This window comes from Maylandia zebra, linkage group LG18 (assembly GCF_041146795.1).
Source record: "Maylandia zebra isolate NMK-2024a linkage group LG18, Mzebra_GT3a, whole genome shotgun sequence".
Taxonomy (NCBI): Eukaryota; Metazoa; Chordata; class Actinopteri; order Cichliformes; family Cichlidae; genus Maylandia; species Maylandia zebra.
Genome location: NC_135184.1, coordinates 3038069 through 3051723, shown reverse-complemented (window position 1 = coordinate 3051723; position 13655 = coordinate 3038069). Strand labels below are relative to the sequence as shown.

At 42.9% G+C, this 13655-nt stretch overlaps 1 protein-coding gene across 1 annotated transcript in view; it reads right to left on the bottom strand.

The window, feature by feature from the left end:
• The window catches only part of tmeff1a (transmembrane protein with EGF-like and two follistatin-like domains 1a), a 113454-nt gene that overhangs the window by 7710 nt on the left and 92089 nt on the right, over nucleotides 1-13655 (bottom strand). Inside the window, exons 5-7 of the mRNA XM_004569474.5 lie at nucleotides 13290-13386; nucleotides 12298-12446; nucleotides 2061-2120 (exon numbers count right to left, since the gene is read on the bottom strand). Coding sequence (XP_004569531.1) covers nucleotides 2061-2120; nucleotides 12298-12446; nucleotides 13290-13386 — 306 coding nt within the window. The remainder of the gene's footprint in view (nucleotides 1-2060; nucleotides 2121-12297; nucleotides 12447-13289; nucleotides 13387-13655) is intronic.

The following is a 13655-nucleotide window of genomic DNA, read 5'->3' as shown; positions in this document are numbered from 1 at the left end:
GCAAGCAGGGGGCGCTCTGTGTGGCAGCAAACCCTTCTGTTCCTGTTGGAAAAGGATCCTCTGCTCTGATCCTAGTGAACACTTTCCCGATGAGATAATGAACTTCTCTGCTTTGGCTCATTTTGGAAAAAACATCAAGCCCATCTTATAAATTTCATTCCCTCTCAGAGTCAGAAAAATCGATCTTTTAAGCCGCCTGTGGTAAAACGTTGTTTTAAAAGGTTTTTTTGTGAGTGAACTTCTTCACTCCCTTTTTGAGTTGAGCCTTTTTAACCTTTCACTGTCTTTGGGAGCCGTGAGTGATGAAAGCTTGTAGTGAAGGGCAAGTAGGGACACGCCGCGGTTTGATTCATTCGTCACTGAATGATTTACTTATTTGAAGGACAGGCGCCGATGTGGTGAAGGTCACCTGAACGCGGCACAGAAGGAGAAGCTCAGCCTTTCTCAGCTCTTTATCGGAGGCAGAAATGTGTTGCTGTGTCGTTCCCTGTTTGCGATGTAGACAATGCTGCAGTTTAATCCCGCGCTTCTTTTGTCCGAGTTAAAACTCGGAGCGAAGGAGCTGCGGAGGAATCGCTCCCCCTGAGACGTTTCAGTCGGTGATGTAAATGCACGGCGAGCTCTGCAGATAATAAAACGCTTTCGATTTTGTTTCATCTCCTCTTTGATCTCCAGACTCAACACTTGCGTCGTGCAGCTGATGGTTAAGGCGCTGAAATGCCCTCATTCTGCTCCTCTAATCTGCATGTTGACTTATGAGAAATCACACAGTCGCACCGGGATCAGGCTTAAAAAACTGTGTACTTTCTTTCTTTCAGAGCTGTGCCTTTTGATTTCCTGCACTTTTTTTCTTGCCCCCCTCTGAGGACCTTATTGTGTATTAAGGAGATTTTCATTAGGTTTTATCCTGCTGCTGTTGCTCCTCAGCAGGTTCAGACGCAGGTTAACAGGCTGCCGAAAGGCCGCAGGAAGTTTTACCGCATTAGAGGCAGGAAAAGTGGATTTACAGTGTGGTTATATAATATGAGCAAATACAAACAGAGTCCCAGAGGTTGTTAATGCGCAGACTGCTAGCCATGCTAGCGGCTCAGCTCCGTGCATATCCATCACATAGTGACACAGACTGAATAACAAGTAGAAGCTCGTGTCTGGATGGACGGCGTCCTGTAATTCTTCATTTAATGCCATCGTTAGGTCAACACACCTGTGGTATGAATGCACCTGAGCTGCAAATCTGCACTGACAGGAAACTCTGTCGCTGCCAACAGTAATCTGATTCCTGAAAGTATCTTTTCAAGATTCAGTTTGACTTGTCTCTGTGTTCTCATATATGCATGATGCTAATGATGCTCAGGTTTGAACATAGGGAACAAAGACACTGACGTACAGGTAAAAGCTGTGCTGACACACTGCACAACATCTTCCTAATGGGGTCATTCTTGGCCACTGGAGGCTCCATCCCCACAGACTCTCGGGGGATGTGGGGATGGAGCCTCATGTTAAAATGTCCATAAAGAGTTCATCTTTTAAGGCTTTTCTAACAGCTGGCTGTAGCTGTTAGCGCTCTGCTAGCTGAACTGGACCTCTCATGCATGTTTGTGGTGTTGGAAGGAGTCTGCTCCACTTTTGAGGAGTCAAATTAAACGCTACATTTTTATGTGAATCAGTGCTAATTATCAGGTGCAGTTTACAGACGTATCTTGCAGTGTTAGCTGATAACTTGCTACACTATCCTCTCCTCTAAATCATTTTTTGCTTTGTGATCCACGCTGGAAGTCACACACAGTCAGAGCAGTTTACAGTACATTATTTTTCTTTTTCATTTTTATTGACTATAAATACAAAATCAAGTGTTTGGAAAGCTGCATGGAGCTTTGAGGGTGTTGTGCTATTTTGTGTCTGAACCTCTACAACACAGCTGGAGAGGGCAGTGTTCGTATGACTCACAGGGGCAAAATAATAGGGAAAAAATCAGGTGGAAATAATCTACATTTTCCGTTAACTTGCAGAGTGCAGCAACCTGGCAAAAAAGGAACATGAGGCGTGTTGAGCTTCCTTACCCAGGACGTTTCCTTTGAAAGGGCTGCCGTCGTCTTTCTTGCCCTGTTTTTCTTTGTCAGCTGCAGAAGAAACAGAAGGATGGAGTCGGTTACATTCAGAAATCCTCTCTAAATAAGCTCCAACAGTTTATTTTTTCCCAACGTGATGGAAAACAAAGATTTCAGCGTTTCCATCCAGGCGACGGCTTGAGATCATTTCTATTTCCTCGGGTGAAACAGACACTGCCTGACCGCTTGACTTCCTCTTCGCTGTCTTGCATCGTGTCTTTTGTGATCTCTTTATTGACTCTGTGTGTGTGTCTGTGTGTTTACTCTTCAGGACAGACTAAAGGAAGTGAAAGATGTCGGGGGATGTTTACTCGCCATCTGAGTTTCGCTCTGTTAGAGTCGAGGTGGGTCAGTCTGATGGTCTGTGTGTGCTTTGTGTGGCCAACAGTGGTGGGTGCCAATAAACAAAGAAGCAGCAGGGTTTGGGTTCTTGTGTTGTTGTGGTTATTTTCCTGTTGACAGGCTTCATGTCTTCGTGCCGTCTGCAGGAGGATCTGCTGCGAATGTTAAACAGGGCATACACTCCGGTTTGTACGTCTATCATTGTGGGGACCCTGGTATACATATAGCCCTTATCCACTGGTACCTACTTAGCTCGGCTTGACTCGGTTTGTAGACTTTTCCTATAAGGTGGTAGAACCCGTTTGCTCAGCCCGCGTTAAAAATGGATCCAAAAATGTGGTGTCACCAGTGGCCAGCCAATGGCGTCACTCGACGAGTCATGAGACTGACTCCTTAACAAAAATTAAAATGCCATTTTTGAAACCTGGCAACGAAGGAAATGTGTCGCATACAAATGATGTTACGAGACTTTTGGCCGCATTGCTACAACAACCCCATGCGCACAGGAGGTACAAACAAACCAAACTGAGTAGAGTCGAGTAGATACTGGTGGAAGCGAGGCTGTGGTGGACTCCCAGGACAATGTTTAATCATAACCTTTCGAATCCAGATGTCAGGATCAGAGGTATAGTTTAGTGAGAAACCAAGAACACCGTCTACTCATTAGCTTAATTATGAACTATGTAACTCATTTCAAAGTCTTTACTGAGGTCAGAGAACAAGTTAACCCAGGGCTGTTCTCACAGGGCTTATTTTTTCATACTGTCAATTCATTATTTGATACTTTGGCCATGTTTGATATGATTCTCCACAAGTGGAACAGTGTACACATATAAATGAAAAAAAAAATCCAAGAAAGATTTTATTTCACAGGGAATAAATTATAACAGCACAGCTTTCGTTTGCCTTTACCGACTGACGAAACTTAAAATCTCTGTGTAAGTGATAACAGCGATTATCAGTGATCTCTTCTAAGTTGGGCTTTGTGCTTCAGGCTCTGTGCGTGCTCACATGTGGCAGTGTTTCCTGGGATATATGACTCTTCCACACAAAATGATCCCTATGAGTGTCACCTCCTCCACTCAGGAACATAGAGTGGACACAAAAAGTATAACAGTGAAATGCAACACTGTGCCAGTAGCATGAGAACTGGATACATTTAACCATGAACAGTTACTGTTCCACGGTTTAATACAGACGATGCTTTAGTTTGTCAGCAGATCAAAATGAAATCAGGTGTTCTCGATGCACGGTTCAGCAGTGTGAATAAACTCAGCAGCAGATTAGAATCAAGTATAAAAACATTTACACCGTAACCATGGTGATTTAGCCAGTTAAGATGGGAGACACTTTGAATTTTCTGTTTTATAAGGTCAATACAGTTCACTAAGACATCAGCCTGACTTTTAAGGTCAGGTCCTTATTTTGTCTGTTGATATTTGAAATCACACCCAAAGGGAGGATGTAAAAAACCCACATTCTACAAAGTTGTCCTCATAATGCACCAAAATGCACTTGGTCTCCACATAGACATGTGTACACGCACACACACACACACTCATCCATTTTTAATGCTCCATCATTCCTGAGGAAATATTGACAGAAATCTCTTTGTCTCCATCTTACCCTCCCCCTCCCTCCCTCCATCAGCATCTCCCCAAAGCCTCATTGTTTCCCATCTTTGCTCTTGCTCCGCTTTTTCTGTATTTGCAACCAAAAAATAAAAATCATAAAACAGTCTGCTGATGCAAGAAAAATATGAATGACAAACTGTTATAATAATTTTATGTGGTATAAGCATTAATATATGGACACCCTAGACCAGGGGTGTCCAACTCCAGTCCTCGTCTTCTTCACTTGTTCAGAGTCTTTAGTTATTTCTGGGTCCAAATGAGTCACAGATTATTATGTCAGGGTGATTTCATGCTGCAAGCTTGTAGCTTGTAGCTAGCTTGTAGAATCTCCTGGTCTCGACTCTGTGAGCTTTCTTGTGTAATTGAGTGTAAATATCATCGAATGGCTGAAAGGATCCATCCACATCGTCAGGTTAGTTATTAACATGTTAATGTGTGGTTTGCATCTCTCACTATGAAAAACTCGATTCTAACAAATCATGACTGGTGTTAATAAAAAGCTGGAGCTGTAGAGAATTACAGCTTTTGTAATCAGTTAACAAGCTTACGTGAACCACAGGTCCACATTCGACCAATATTTGGCTCCGCCGCTGTGGAATAACAGGATCAATGTGTTCAAATCCTTTGAATTTGGTTTCTTGGCTGTGGTGCACTGAGTCACTGGCCTGCTGCCCTGAGGAAATAACAGATCAGAGAAGGTGGCAGGTGCTCTTCACCTCAGGGTGCAATACCACCCTCACCACCCACTCACCCTCACCGCCACCTCACTGAGCCAATCAGATCACTGGCCACCTAAAAGCAATAACCACTGACAAGAAATCCATAACTCTTCCCAGGTTAGGGTCTCCTTAAAGTTCTATCTTATCTCTTATCTTATCTTATCTTACATTGTGATTCAAGGTGAGTCCATCAACATAAATCAGACCTGAGGCTCAGAGCTGTGCCGAGGCTGGAGGAGCTCTGGGTGTTGGCACAGACTCTGAAAAACATCACGCAGCAAACTGTGACTGCAAATGAGGTTTGCATCTAACACTTGCACCTCACCCTCGGCTCCTCTGAGAGGAAGAAACCTTCAGTGATGGTTCAGAGGAGCTGTGACTCATCGCAACGGTGTTTTCATCTCTGCCATAAAAAGATGCTCTGCATATTTGAGAATCAAACATGGGATTAAATTTATAAAACTGCGAGAAATCACTCAGAAAAAGAACTAACAGGCAGCCCAAAGCTGGAGGATGCTGATGAACCTTTGGACTCCTTTTTCATGTTTTTTGGCTGTAATTTACTCTCTTTTAAAGCTTCTGAGACAAGAAACCTACAACACTTTAAAGAAGAAAACCTTTAGTTACAAATGTCATTTAGAAGCTAATCAACTTTAAGCTTGAAGTCCAAGTCAGAGTTTTGCAGTCACAAAATGACCAGCAGCTTAAAAAGGTTCAAAGTAGTCTCATTTTCACCAACAGTATTACTATTATGATGCACCACAGTGTTCCCCTTTAATGTACTTAAAGTAATGTCATTTTATTCAAGTTTTCCTCCATTTTATTCAAGAAGAAAGGAAAACCATGAATCCATGACTGTGCATGTGGACATGAACCTCCTTATGCTCAGTAGGGGGCGACTCCTCTTCTTTAAATGCACAGAAATCTGACAGACGAAGGTGACGTCAGCGCACATGTTCTTGGTGAGTTTATGCTGTCAGTCACTAATCTGACTGAATATAACAGGATGGTCCCTCAGTTTGTTCTATGAACTCTTAAGGTTAGGGTTACTAATAAGCAAGATTACAATAACAATGTCCATATATGGTAATGTTAGGGAGGAGTTTGGGGTCAGCGGATGGGTCATTTTGATGACTCATATTTCCTATAATGCTGATCATTCCAGTTCTTAAGAGAACTGCTGTTCATGTTAATCTTCTGTTACAATGAGTCATGCTGCATTTGCGCTCTTTATCTGCAGAGATTCGTGGAAACACTTTGACTGAAGCATCATCGAAACTTTACTAACCAAACGGTGATGTCACAGGGGCAGAATTCATCATAGCATGTTTGACATACCATGTCAGCACCCACCAGTTTGTAAAGCCCTGCTGTGACTCCCTTGAGATTAAATTTTTCCCACCCTGGTGTCTGAAACCAGATGTAATGAGTGAGTCATTACCCAGCGAGCATATCTGGATAATAAGCTTTTTTGACAAGTACAATTACCATAATTTATCAAAAGAACTCAGGGTTTTATTGACCTGAAAGTAGAGACTGAGACCCAAAACTCATCAACAGGAAAGTATTTACAGAGGTTCTTCTACAGGACGTGAAGCCTTTTGGCAACCGGAGGTAGTTTCACTGGTAGCTACCAGAAATAATTCAGGTTTCACTTTTCAGACCCACAAGTCACATCCATCTTTTATACTGTCTGTCTGGACTATGGGTATGCAGCTTACCCAGACATGCTTGTGCACAGTCCTCTAAAAGAGCAGTATGATGATGCTAGGCATCAGCTAAATACAAATGAAAAATTAATAATAAAAGATTAAAACAGCAGTATGAAAAGAACAAAGAAGAAACGGTCGAGTTTTCACTGTTTTCAAAATGAATTCAAATCAGGAGTTGATGATAATTAAGGCAGGCCTACAGATTAGCTAGAGGCCACATGGAACCACTGTTTGGAAGAAAAGTGAGTATCCCCGACCACTTCCTGTATGGCTGACGCTTGCTTATGAAATTGGTCACAAAGAGGTGTTGCACTGGAAAATTGGGATTTTTTTGGGTCTCTGGTAGGCTGCCGCAGTTGCCTTCAGTTTGTATGGAAGATGCCAACGTATCTGCAAACACAAACTACTCACTAAGTAGTTGAAAAGTCTGAATCAAGTACAAGTTTGCAAGTTGTTGTTTAATTAAGGCAGAATTTTTGTTTGGAAGGCAACGTCCTACATTTTCAGGTTTCACTACCTCTCAGTAGTTTGTGTTTGCAGACGAGTTGGTGGCTTCCATGCAAACTACAGGCGACCACAGCAACCTGCTAGTGACCGAGGCAGTTGTAAGGAGGGTTTTGGTTGCAGCACCATGTACCTCTTCTTTCTAATGTGATTTATTTCCCTCTCATTTAAACGACTTAAAATATTTGGCATGAACATCCCTACGGGTTATGCGATTCATATAAAGTCTATTATTTTGGTGGTGTTGTTGCAGACTTCCTGTTTGATTTTGCTGGAAGAAGCTGCAGGCAGCTGGGAACTCTTTCTCATAGTTTTCCGAGTTTTCTGGTAGCTTTGAAGTCTCCCTGCATTTCTGTTGTTTTGATTGTCTTATAGCTTTACCTGATAGTTTTACCCGAGTACTTCAAGGCAGAATGAATTCTGTTGGTTAAGCTAGGCTATAACAAACTATGGCCTTTTGAAATTTGAGAGTTGTTCTTTTAGCGATTGATAAAATGAAAATACTGCACTGGATTTAAATTCATAGGTTATGGCTCATATTACTCTGTAGGTGAAACTGATCTGAACTTGAAGTCTCTGCGTCTGTTCACTGTACTTAAAGTTGCAGTACAACAAACTAACTCTGTATTTCTGACTGATGTTATTTAAACCTGCTGTTGGTGCCAAGCAGGCCCTGCGTGTCAGATTATTTCAGGATGTTAACAAGGTGTGGATTAATTTCTTGCGGATTAAAACTGCGGCTCCTGCTCACTTGATTTGTTTCTTAATTGAAAACACCGGTGATTAGATGCATTAATTTGTCTGACACGGTTTCAATAACGAGGCTGATTTATGAAACGGTCACAGTCGTGCAGTCAGCAGTACTCAGCGAGCCCTGAACGCCATCAGTCCTGCATTTTACTACATCAGCAAGTCAATGTGAAGTAATGACCCACGTCTGCAGCCAGAGGAATAACGCTCAAGCTGGAAGATTTAAACAGCAGCAGTGACGGTCTTCAACTTAAACAAGTTTTTGAAAGTGAGCTGGAAAAACAAAGGAACGAAGAACAAGGTTTCAGTCAAATGAAGCAATAAGGACTAAACAGAAACAGAAGTGGACTCATATAAGAACGTAGAAGGAAAAAGTAAAGAAAGTAAAAAAAGATGGAAAAAGAAAGGAGTTAAAACTGAGGAAGAGAAATAAAAAGAGGAAAGCTTACATTTCTGAGAGAAAGATCAAAGACATCAGGAAAGAAGGAGAGAAAGGGCCGAAGACAAAAGAAGAACATGAAAGTGTGATTAATGGAAGGATGAAAAAACGAATCTGGGAAGAAAAGAAAAGTTCAGTGAGGAAAATAAAGAAGAGTCAAATACAAAGAAGTGAAATGAGTACTAAACTTCTTCGTTTCATCCATTTAGAGTGTTTTTCCTTTCAGGACGGGTTATTGTTGAAGAACGAGCTTATTTCATAATCCACACAGCTGATGGCGACCGTTTTCTGAGATTCGGTGAGATTTTCCAATCTGGATCGGATCAAACAGCCGCGGAGGCGTCAGTGGGCGGATTTCTGTCTGAACACAGAGCGGCGAAGCCGAGAGCTGCTCTCGACTTGCTGCAGTCGAGGTCAAAGGTCGTCGGAGCGGCTCAGACTGTTTACAGATCATCATGGAAGCATCAGCAGAAGCTTCGCTGAGCCACGGGGGACGAGCAGCGAGGGTTTACTACAGGCTTCAGCTCCTCATCGAGACTTCATCTCACAACGTCTTTTGTACCAAAGCCACAAATGTTTGGTCCACGGAGTCACGAGGACGAGAGGCCAGCTGTTGACTAGAAGTTATTTAAACATGCTTTAAATGATGTGATTGTCTCATGTGTGCACCATGAATAAGATCACTTTATCAGGTTTTAGCTTTTCTTCACAGTAACCTGTGATAGTTATCCTTCTGACAGCTGCATTTAATGCACATTTATACTGTCAGACTTAATTATTGTAAGCAGATCAGTTGATCTCAGAACTCAGCTGAGAGAATTCAGACTCAGAAATGAAAATTGGCGTCAACAAGCTAACTTTATGTTCATCAAATGGTTCTGAGTAACAGGAAAAACCAACACAGCATTAAAATGTCTCTTCAAAGAAACCGAAACATGAGGAATCAATCAGTCTGTAAAGTCGGTGATGGTGCCTGATGAGGTTAATCCAGCTTTGCAAAGTGAACGATTCGTTTCCTGTGAATTTGTGACTTCAGACTCGGTAAACTGCAAATCTGTTTCTCTGACTATTTAAGCCTCCTCAGGTTTATTATGAAAAATGGATTCAACTTCCTCCTGTTTCTTATTCGATGCTTAAACAAGCCTCTGGGTATCGTCGAAACGCCTTCACATTCAACTTGAGTGTCTTTAAAAGGTCAGTCGGTGTTTGTTTTCTGAACATTGATCAGCTCTGTGGACACGTGGAGCACAAACCAGCGCTGTGTTTGCTGCAGGTCAGGTTATTAGGAAAAAAAAGGAAACTGAACCATAATTACTGCTTTGTGTGACACTGAATGCCTCATTTCTGTCACACAGGAGGGACGTCTGTTTATCAAAACCCTCCATTTTCTGTCACGATCGTCTCCAGAGATCCGCTCTCCTCACTGGCTGAAAAAGGTGTTGGCGTCACTTATTCACACAGCGCTTCCTGCCGGCCGCCACAAAGCTGCACGTGGAGCTTTGAATCCAGTCGCTCATGCACGTCAGGAAACAGCGTGATGACAGAGAGCTCAGAGAGCTGAACAGACTGTGGGTGGAGGCGTACGCCATCATGATGGAGGTAAATCAAAAGCTTAAAAAACAGACGCTCGGAGATGTTTTACATTTTCACGTGCAAACAAAACCAAAATCACAGCTTGGTATCTCATCGCTCTGTGTCACAGGGCACCACCACTGTCAGAAACAGCTGAAAACACGAGGCATTGACGCAGTCTTATCATGGAAACACACACACACTTAAATAACTCTCTCCTCATGCAGATAATCACACCAATTATTCAGGATTGTTTATGCAACTGAAAAAACCCAAGAAACTCAATATTTCTTCCTCATCTTAGGAGTCAGCAACCATTTTGCTTTTAGTCAGAACAAAACAGCTCTGCTGCAGCTTCTAACTCACCGTGCACCTGCACCAGTGGAATGACCAAAGTATGATGCGCCATTTAAAAGTTCAAACACCTCACTGGATTCAAATTTGCATGCAAAACAGGAACACAGCCAAAGTGACGTCACCCACCCACATTTTTTAAACAAAATCTTCAGCTAGCACACTGAGAATATCGCTCTAATACCAGAATCTTTATTGTCAGTGTAGCATCGAAACACTGAACAATAAACTGAGGCCCAATTCTCAGTATGGACACTGGTGTAATCACGGCTCAAATAAGTGGATCGTATATCAGTAACAAGCCGCTCGGTTCAGTTCAGTGCTCTGTTTGCTGGTGGGAGAGCTTACGTAGCGTGACAGAAACTGAGAGCAGCTTTTATTTCGTCTTTCTCTGTCAGCTCCACATGTGCCAGAAGGTAAGTAGCAGCCAGGTGCTCCTAATCAATGCACCTGATTAACTGATCACGAGCAGGTTTGAGCGCCTCTATAAAAGTGACAGATTTGCTGGTCTGGAGATTCAGGTGTGTGTTAACAAAACACAATCTTCTCAGGAGTTCAAGATCACGCCATGCTGTTCTCAAAGAACGCGCACAAAATCCAAAGAGCTTCATTTTACCCTCTACAGGTCTCAGCATGTTAAAGGCAAAGTTCATGACAAGACAATTAGAAGATTGAACAAGAATCAGTTGTTTGGAAGCGTTTCCAGGAGGAAGGTGCGTCTAAAAAACATGGAACAAAAACATCTGGAGCGATGTTCTTTGGACGGAGGAAATAAAACACTAACACAGCCAAACAAGAACATTTTTAAGTTATCTAAGTGACTTATATATCATGCTTAACCTGAGTAGAGAAAGACTGCAGGGGTCTAAAAATGATGTGCCAGGAGTCCGCTGTTCTCGCCGGCTCTAGTGAGGCTTGAATCCCCGGCTAGCTCTCGAGCTGGTGGGTAACACACGAAAACGTCGGAGCACTTTTGCAAATACGTGATGTCCTGATAAACTGAGCAGATATTTGGAGTTTACACAGCTACATTCTAAAAGTTTATTTTGTGACCCAGAAAGATTAATAAGAGTAATATTTAAACTAATTAGCTGCCGCCATTGTTGGAAACTGGAACTGGCTGTCCTATGAATTCTGGGATAGTTTGGGCCATGAAGGATACACCCGACCCATCCTTTAAATCTGGGGAAATGAAGGAGGCATTTGTCTGCCACGTTTGGAGCAGCCTTCGTCGCCTGGCTGTGACGTAATTGGCTGACAAATGCGGTCTCCGAAAGATGCGGCCAAGGAATTGGGACATACCTATTGAGACTGCCAGCATGGTTGGGGAGGGGTGATGATTTGAGCAGTGAACCCCTCTGTACACCAAAGTATTGTAGAGTCAGGAGGCCGTGTGGCTGACAGCTAAACGCTGGCTAAAAGTAAGTCATGCAACGGTCCAATGATCCCAAGCTGAGCTGCAAATCTCCAAGAAAATGGCTGAAAAAGAAAATGCACCAAAGTCCTGACCTCAGCCTGATTGTAATGTGACACCTCAGGAGAGCTGTGCATAAACAAATGCTGCAAAAACCAGTGAAGTGAAGTGACGCCGTAAAGAAGAGCGTGAAAGACTGATAACATCATGCAGAAGTTACTGCTGCTGAAGGAGGATCTACAAAGCACTGCATCGCGGGTGTAGTTCTTCACAGGACTACAGACAGTCTGGGTTGGACGACGGGGTTCTCTGCAGTCTTAAACAGGCCTTAGAGGGGCTGAACTCTAAGCTGCAACAAGCCTGATAAAACTGCATCGTGTTACTGTATCACCACCTCTGCTTCAGCATGCAGTCATTTATAAACGAGTTACAGTTACAGCCTCATTCTGTGATTTAAGATGAGATTAGCTTCAACGCGTCAACCTGAGCAGCTTTAAACTGCCCACAGAGCTCGTGTAATGCAATCGTGTAATCTCGTTAGGTCTTATGGGGAGGGATAGCTCAGTAGGTAGAGTGGTGGCCCCATGATCGGAAGGTCGGGGGTTCGATTCCCCTGAACAGCTACCCTGAGGTACCCCTGAGCAAGGTACCGTCCCTACACACTGCTCCCCGGGCGCCCAATGGCTGCCCACTGCTTCACTGAGTGAATGGGTTAAATGCAGGACCAATAAAGTACACTTTCTTCTTACCGGGGCACCTGCCCAGGTGTTTGACATCGATCTGCTCCTGCTTCATGCACGAGGCCTCTCTGACCAGGCAGGGGTTGTTGTAGGAGTTTCCGTCAGTGGCGCACACCGGGTTTTCATTGTGACCGCTGCAGTCGATGTTACATATGCACCTGAAGGGAGGAGAGGAGTCGAGTCAGGAGAATAAATGTTGTGTCTTCAGTCTGAACGCGTCTCTGCCACACAATCATTAACTGAAGTGCGTTTAGAGGAACGAAGACGCTGCTCATTAGTCCTCCACAGACCGGCTGCAGATACAAAGAACTAATTTCAATCCCTTTCAAGAACTCCTTCACTCGTGATTAATGGTTTCAAATTTACTCCCAGAGTTCAATGGTGGGACCTAAAAAAAGAACTTTTTGACTCTTATTTCAGTCGATTTATAGTCTTGTTTCGCTACGCTTAATAAGTCAAGTCGAGTTCATTTATGTAGCCCAATATGCCTGGAAGGGGATTGCAATCGATACAGTATAAAAAGCCTGTTGTCCTTAATCAGATCAGAATATCTCCCTTAAAAAACAACTTATAGGTAAAAATATGGAGGAACGCTCACAGAGAGAAGCAAATATATTGCTCACATAGAAATCAGGACCTTTATTTACCTCAACTACAAAAGTCAAACGGCCTTGGAGACGGATCTTATTTGTAAATCTCTCTCTGTGTAAGTCTGTAAAAGCCTCACTTCAGTTTATTTAAGTGGATTTTTCCAGTGTCATATATTTTATTCCTAGAGCAGCTTTGCATGATTGACAGCCCCAAATAATCCTTCTTTATCTCATACCGGGCCTCAGTTTATCCTGTCTGAAACAAGCTGTAAGCTAACTCTATATGATTGGCTGCCGCACACAAACAGAACAGGAGACAAAAAGTGAAGCTTTGGTGTTGTTGGTGTCAGTTTGTATTTACACAAACCTCGGGGGTGAGCTTCGTATGAATGTTACGAGTCGAACACTCACCAGACGTCCTCCGAGTCTTCGTCACACTCTGCTCCGTATTTGCATGTGCTGCACTTGGTGAACTTCTTCCCGACGTCTGAGCCCGAGCCCTCGTCGTCTGAAAGACACAAAGAAGAAAAACTTTGAGTATGAGTGTGCCTTTAAACAATAATGATTATTAATCAGTGTCTTTTCACTTTTTGTAAATCGCTTTGGACCAAAAGACGGTGCAGTGAGCAGTGAGATATACCAAAATGTACCAGTATTATTCACGGAGGCATTAGCTCAATTTTCTACAAAAATCACACACTGGTATCATGTAGCTATATGGAGCATTTTTTTAAAGGAACACACACATTAGATTCCTTAGGGGTCATTTTGAGACAG